At 47.7% G+C, this 7787-nt stretch overlaps 1 protein-coding gene across 1 annotated transcript in view; it reads right to left on the bottom strand.

Annotated features, from left to right (window-relative positions):
- The window catches only part of T265_06310 (hypothetical protein), a gene marked incomplete at both ends in the record, with an annotated part of 74029 nt that extends 66668 nt beyond the window's left edge, over positions 1-7361 (bottom strand). The window contains one exon of the mRNA XM_009171537.1: positions 7229-7361. Within this exon, the coding sequence (XP_009169801.1) occupies positions 7229-7325 (97 nt within the window). The remainder of the gene's footprint in view (positions 1-7228) is intronic.
- Positions 7362-7787: the final 426 nt, after the last annotated feature.

Raw genomic sequence — 7787 nt, 5'->3', positions numbered from 1 at the left:
ACCCAGCCAACCTCATCCAAGCTTTGGATTTCTGTAGGACCGCGTCTGCTAGAGATCCGGTGACAGATTCCACCTAGACGCCACCACAACTCCACCCGGCGCATCATCCGACGCCAGACGGAACTGAGTGTCTGCGTAGACCGAGAAGCTTGGTGGACCCGGAAGGCTGAAGAAATGGAAGACGCAAAGAATGCTGGGAGCGTGCACCAGCTGTTCCGCTTGATTCCCTCGAATCGTCCTCGGAAACCTCTTGTCAGCGAAATGATCAGGGACCAAAATGGCTCCCTGATATGAAGCAAACCAGAACGTTTGGAGCGATGGGAACACTACTTTGAACCGCTATTCAGCTGGCCATCTGCCACCTTCAATCCAGAAACCTGGTCTTCAACAGAAAGGTGGACCGTAAATATGGAGCCGCCTTCAGTCTCAGAAGTGTCCAAATGTACTTCTCTACTCAATCGTTATCGTGGTGCTGGTCCTGGCGACCTTCCACTTGCTCTTTTCAAGGATGGCGGTGGATTCCTCAGCTAGTGCCCGTCTAGCCTATTTGGGTTTATCTGGGAGAAGGAGACCGTCCCAGACAACTGGGGTGAATCGATAGTGGTACCCATTTTCAAAAAGGGTACTCGCAGTGAATTTAGCAACCAGAGGTGCTAGCTTGACACCTGTTGCGACAAGGCTTCTGGCGTCATTGATTCTTCGTCGTCTTCGGGTGGCACGCGAATCAGGTGTTAGAGCAACGCCACATGTACAGACAACCCACAATCCTGGTACTCCTTTACTTCAAAGGTGCGTTCGATTCTGTTGACCGATCAGTTCTTTTAACTACACTTGCTCAACAGGGTATGCCCCCAGAAGTTGGTAAACATAATCCGATCTCTATAGTCACATACTTCTGGGTGGGTGAGGGTGTATGGTGAGCTCTCCAAAAGCTTCCCTACAAAAAGTGGTGTCAGACAAGGATGTTCACTCTCCCCATTCTTGTTCAACTTCGTCATCGATGAAATAATGAGGCGAACACTGGACTGTTTTCAAAAACCCGGTGTTCAAATTGTTGCTGGAGAGAGCCTTGTCGATCTGGAGTACGCAGATGACATCGTCCTCATCTTTGAAGACCATAGCGAAGCACAAGCCCTGTTGAATAAACTGACCGCCATCATACCATCATTTGGCATGCGCCTTGCACCTTCAAAGTGCAAAGTCATGCTTCAGTATGTGCCATCTGCAAACATATCCCTTACAATTCAAGGAGAATCGCTGGAGACTGTGGAAAACTTTACATACCTCAGTAGTTGTATTAGCTCTGACGGAAGTGTGTCTGATGAAGTCAGTGCACTGATCTCAAAGGCTCGAATCACGTCTGCCAATTTGCGTCACTTATGGCATCAAAAAGGCATCTCGCTAGATCATAAGGGTCGTGTGTAAGAGCTGTGTTGCTGTATGGGTGCGAGACATGGTATCTGCGGAGAGACGATTTGAGGCGTCTTCAGGTTTTCGGCCACCGATACCTCAGAAGAGTGGCTCGTTTTGGATTGCGTTAGGGTGTTTGTAAAAAGGTTATTAGAAAACGGGTGTTTGGTTGTGCTGAAGGTACTTTAATCGAAGAAAACATTCAGTACCACCGACTACGATGGCTCGGTTATGTGCTACGCATGTCGAAACACCGTCTACCACGACGAATGTTGTTCTCCGTGCCTCCAGAATGGCTCAAACCGCGAGGTGGACAGCGCATGACTTGGCAGAAAGGCGTGAAAGAGATCACGAAGAGTTTGAGTGTTGTTGGTGTTGTACGCCTTCCAGGATGGGGTACCGTGTGCTTGTCTGGAGACGTTGCAAGAAATAGCGGCCAATCAAAGTCCGTGGCGTTTGTGCTATCAGCTTCCAGATTGTCTGATTGAGCGGTTGGTGGTTTAGACACCTTAGAATTCTTGCCATAGACCAGCACTAGGTTCCCTCTCTCACCCACTGTTTTTTTCCTATTTTCACTCTAGGGCTTTTAAAATAATTACGTATATACGCCAAATCATCGTTTGCCGAATAGAGTTGTTTGACAACCATACAACAATACAGACTTCACTGCAGCCTGGTACACGCGACCCTTAGGACCCAGTGTTATCCCGTTTGTCGCCATTAGTGACGCCAACTAGCAAACGTTATTCAGGTCTTTTAGATTTGTGCACTGACTTCATCAGATACACTTCCGTTAGACCTAATACAGCTACTGAAGTATGTGAAATTCCCTGCAACCTCCTATGATTTCCCTTGAATAGTCAAGGGTATGTTCAGAGACTGCATCTTATGAAGCATGACCTTGCACCTTGAGGCTACCAGGAGCACGCCGAAAGATTGTACGATCATGGACAGTTTACTCAACAGAGACTGCGTATTGACCGATCAACAGAATGGAATGCACCTTGAAGTAAAAAAAACACCAATATTGAGTCGTCTGTACAAATTGCGTTGATTTGACACTTAACGGAATGCGAAAATGTGGTCAATACAGCCTCCACTCCGTCAAAACCCCACTTGATGCTCACGGGTCCAGGATTCGCGTGCTGCCGTAAGACGACGAAGAACCAGTGACGCCAGAGAACAGCTAAGCAGACCAGCTGCAGGGTTTTGAAAAGATTTAGAATTGTTAGGGATTTTACACAAGCTGCAGCTGGTGCACTGAATAAAGCGGTCAGTGCCTGAATCTGACGAGGGAGTATTCAAATTAGTGTGGGGTAGGGTAGAAGAGGGAATACGTAAAGGCACAAGGGAGGCGTTAGCAGTAGGATGTTTTCGCTTACCCTCCCTGTTGTACACAGCAGGTGAGGCAACCAGGCTGCTCACACTACACAACAGCTGATGTAGTGCGAGTATTGTTAGTTGTAAGTGTTGTGATTGTACGTGGACTGGGACACTGCCAGGGCGCCCAGGCTTAGACTGCAGGACGATTAGGGCCCTCGAACGAAGCATTTGGCTCAAAAGCCTGACTGTAAGTCAGCGGTGTTTGGCGGAAAATGCAATTCGCCACATATGTTCCAGCCACCCATCTAGGGGGCAAGATGTGTTGGTCAGACATCTAACCATCGAACAATCTGACATGAGCGACTGCCAGCGTTGCACGGACACAACCCAGCATGGTTCAATGGGTTACAGCGTCCACTTACAGACCAGAAGATCCGTGGCTCTAACCCATCTATGCATCTCGACTGTTCCTGTCTAGGTTTGAGTAACCTGGCAGTATCCCAGCCCTCGTACCTTTTTCTGTTAGCACGGAAGCTAGGCACCGAGAGAGTGCTAAAGTTGAACGTCGCAGAAAGTCGCAGAAACACACAAACCGTCACACTACGGTAACGCTCGGTCTCTTTGTGACTGCCAAAAGTACACAACTCAATACAGCTCAATTGCGGAAACTGCACACGCAATAGATGGCAAGGTTCTCGTAGATCCCGTCCAATAACGGTATTGGTAGGCGTCATAGCCGACTTGTGGACCTAAGCATCGAACATCATCGGTCTGGGTTTTGGACTGGAAACTTCATTGGTAATGCCAACCTTGTCACAGAATTCAGGCACGAAATGGTCTCGACCATAAACGTATCTTGGCGACGAAGAGTCGGAGTCGACATTTCAGTGTTCGACAGCAACGACGGCAGGGCTGTTAGTCCTGCACGTGGTTTAGGGACACCGATGATCGGAAACCACCTTGGGAGTGTGTCAAACATGCAACGGCCATTTCGTGAGCATGGGGTAACATACGGGTATATTCGTACGCATTTCGGCCATAAGAACGGGTATTACCCGGGAGAATCAATACCTCAAACCTGGCCCGGAGAGACGACTGGTCCAAGAGATGTGAATATCTAAATAAGTCGCACCAGTACTTCGTGGCCAGAACTAATTGCAGACATAGAGAGGACACCAGTTGTTGAGCTTCGTGATAAACGTACTCTGCCCAAATGCGCTCCGTGGTATCCGTTGGCAGCTTGATGCATTATCCAGCGAATCCCGGAGTTGAACAACACGCGAGGACAGGTACATCCTATCGAATCCAGCTGCATATTTAAGGCTGATGTGTTTTCGTTATGCATAAGGACGCATTTCGTCATATGAACGCAGCACGGAATTCAATGAAGTAGGTAATAGCGTAAACCGTTTTTTTTTAGACAAAAATTCAATGAAGTAGGTAATAGCGTAAACCGTTTTTTTTTCAGAACACAATGCACTGCGAAGGCTCCGTAAGTGCAGCCACTTCTCCAGTCGAAAACCTTCAAGTTTTAGTCAGGCATGTGCACGTTGAGGGTAAACGGCGACGAAGATTTTACCGGTCATTTCCAATAAACTTAAAACGTGGTAGTTGTCGCCAGCGGATTGGTTAATTCTTTTTTGCGGTGGGGGTTAGGGAAGAGACTTAAACATATGGAAGCACTTCGCTATCCCCATACTACGAGAGGTAGTATTACGAAATGGTCTGGAGGTAAAGGATTGCTATACTAAGCGACTGGAGTGTAAGGAGTAAGGAATTTCTTTCCGGCGACCAGCGTGCCCATGTTATGGAGGCAGCGATGATGCCTGAGCAAGGAAGAGTTATAAAGAATCGGCACCAAAATCCGCACCCATCGCTCAACGATTGACGGAGACCGCCAGCGCATTCTTCAATACGGTCAAAAAATATTAAAGCCAATGAGTTGGAGACTACTCAAAAGGGACCTCTGTGAGCAGCCGAAGCACGAATTAGAGTTATACCTTACTCGGGCCAAGCAATCCCCTTTAAACTAAGTGGGTCAGTGTGTTGGGTAATCGGTTCCTTGTAGTCTCCCAAGAAAATCGTAACAACTTGTCTTACAATCTAGAATTGGAGTAGGAAGCTCGGGGAATGATCCTCGGACGAAAATTTGGAAGCTCCAACCACTGTACGACAATGACGCGGTTTTTAAAGCTGATGATGATCCCTGAACAAAACCCTACGACCTTCCACCGCTTGATGAGCCAGACTTTTGATCCGAAGGCTCTGAGTGGAGGATTCCAACCTATCTAGGCCTGGGCGCCCTGGCAGTAGCACCAATCCAAGTAAAATCATGATACTTAGGTATGGTAGTAACGCCTTAGTGTTAGCACTGATATTGATGTCTCTGATGATGATGACTCCAACTGAACCCTGTTCTTCGATCTGGGTAGATATCATTGGCCGCTGCAGCTCTTCGTTCTTCGGCACTCACTCAAACCCCTTCACCATTCGCATGACGCACTAGAGTTGACATGTCCTCCCTCAAGCATTATTCCGAGTGATTCCCTCAAACGGTTTTCTTAGTAACCCCGACCACTAGAGAAGTTGATGGTGCATCGCCTTCTGGATGCGCCGCGATACGGAAGGCAATCATGATAGACAATGAAGTTTCTTGGGAACTTATTACATGGTCGCCTTCAGTGCCACTCGGATTCTGCTTCAATGGATATATCTATCCTTTGAACAGCCAAGTGAGACCTGCAAGCCAGGAATACATGAAAGCTGTTGAATATTCGATTCCTAGCTGACCTCTTCCACTGAATCCGCCAGTTCCTACAAGCTCCGGTTGCCGGTTTGAAATTGAGGTCTAGCAGAGCCACCTAGGCAGGAAACTAATGGTTTGCCTGATCCGTTTTAACGCAAGGACACCCACCCTTGCTATTTTCTTCTGATGGGAACATGTTAAAAGAAGGCAGTGAATGGGATCTCCAAAACGGCTCGACGGGGCAGGGGGTCAGACAAGAGCATTTCGGCGAAATGCAAAGAGCTACTTTGCAAATTATCCAGGACATCTACCTTCGGCAAAATGAGGCATCAGAAGTTGCTTCAGACACTACTTTAGTAGCAGAAGAAAGTTTGATTGGCCCCATTTTCCTGTATCGAAGAGAATTCGGCTAAAATCAGTTGGTCTTTTCAGAAAACAAACTCCACTTTCTTGTTTATCAGTAGTCAATCTTTTTCGGTGGCCACTTGACTGATTTTCACATGTGAAATGGTATGTGGATTTCATGCCCTCTGGTGCGTACGTTGTTGGGCCAGAATGAAGAAAACTGATTTTTGTGGATGGGTGTAGCAGCGCGTCCTATGGTGTACAGACCATCATTATCAACATTGACAACAAAACATCAGTGTTCAACGGTCACGCTTTGCTACCGTGCAACCATGATTTACTTGAGTCATACTGTGAAGAGTAACAGCGGACGGCGAAGGGACTAAGAGTTAGTTTGCCACAAGCGTTCCGAGGTGCGTACACCTTCAGACACTCATTCAGGCAATCTGAATAAGCAGTGGAAACAAGAACGCCAATGGCATCGAGTAGCAGCCATATCTCTCAGCGTCTCCAACCGGGCGCAGTGGGGAGCAAACAGTCCTTGTTAAGGAAGGCGCCGCAGCGGCAACAACCAGACCTTTCTCAATCTTTTTTCTACTCTTTCCCCACGTCAAATGTTGGTCAGTTCTGCTTCCGCCACTCTGATTTATGCACGGAGACCGGCACTCTTCGGCAAAAGATGGTTCGACATACGCAATCCATGGCCTAACCGACGCAGTATCTGGTGTTGGAGATATTCCTGGATTGAAATCCTTGCCGAGCAGCCGAAAACGCACACAAAATAAGCGAAAAATGGACCCCGTTCGTTGTAAGGTGGAAACTCATTATGAAACAGCTAATACGAACAAACTTGACTAATGGATACCGAAAGGCTGTTGTACCTTAATGTTTACGTCCATACACCGGAGTGCGTGCGGCACAAGCACAACTGTTACGTCACTCTATGAAAAGACCTGACACATCGCGGCGCACCCGTCTATCGCACCACCGATTGGAGGCTCTGGGAGAAATCTTGAAATGTTTGCGAGCGAAGCGTGAACCCGAAGGTGGATAGTTCCTGACCGAAGAATCGCAAGCTAGAGTCTGAACTTGAACCAAGGTATGCTACATTTTGTCCAGAAGGACTGAGGAATATGTGGACGGAGTCCACTTTTCTCAAGGATGAGAATACCAGACTTTACTTGGTTTAGGTGACGAACCCCGACGGAGATTGCCATTCATGCTTGTCTCTTCTCTCACAGGTTCTTCTGCCTCCATCTTACTTCTCTTATAAGGTGCCTTCCTAGGATTTTATGGACTACACGAGACCCGTCCCACCTACCAGTCACAGCCCAGTGGAGTTTATAAATCATATTTGCGGATGAACTATCAACAGTCGATATATGCCACAGCACTAAGACTTACGTCCACTAGATTCGGTTGCTTGGAAGACTATTTCCTCAATCTGTGCTTCACCATTGGCTCGGGACATTGTTACATCCGGATCGTCAACCGGGTCCATCTTTCACAGCCGACTAGTTACGAAACGTGCGCCCCGATGCCTTAGTTCTGTTCAGTTCAGTTCAAGAGCTGGAATTCGGAAAATGGGGCAGGGATACTGTCGCAGCCTTTAATTTTCAGCTATATGAGCTTTCCGCCGACAAGGTAGGGAAATTCGGTTCAGGGCGGACAAATGGAGCTCAGAAACTGGCTTGGTTACATTGGTGTGCACCGATAGCCTCTAAACGATTGTCAAGCGATTGTCACGCCAATATACAAAACTGGTGACCGACTATCGCCTGGCAGCTATAGGCCTATAAGCCTCACTAGCGTGCCGTGCAAGGTGATGGAACGCATTCTGAAGCGAGCCATCCTAGATCACCTTACTTCCAGCAATCTGATATCTCCAGCTCAACACGGATTTCTCCCAAACCGTTCTTGCGTAACAAACATGCTCGTGTTTATGGACAGCCTAACCCAAGCC

This window comes from Opisthorchis viverrini (genome assembly GCF_000715545.1).
Source record: "Opisthorchis viverrini unplaced genomic scaffold opera_v5_127, whole genome shotgun sequence".
Lineage (NCBI taxonomy): Eukaryota > Metazoa > Platyhelminthes > Trematoda > Opisthorchiida > Opisthorchiidae > Opisthorchis > Opisthorchis viverrini.
This window is presented reverse-complemented; position numbering and strand designations above follow the sequence as displayed.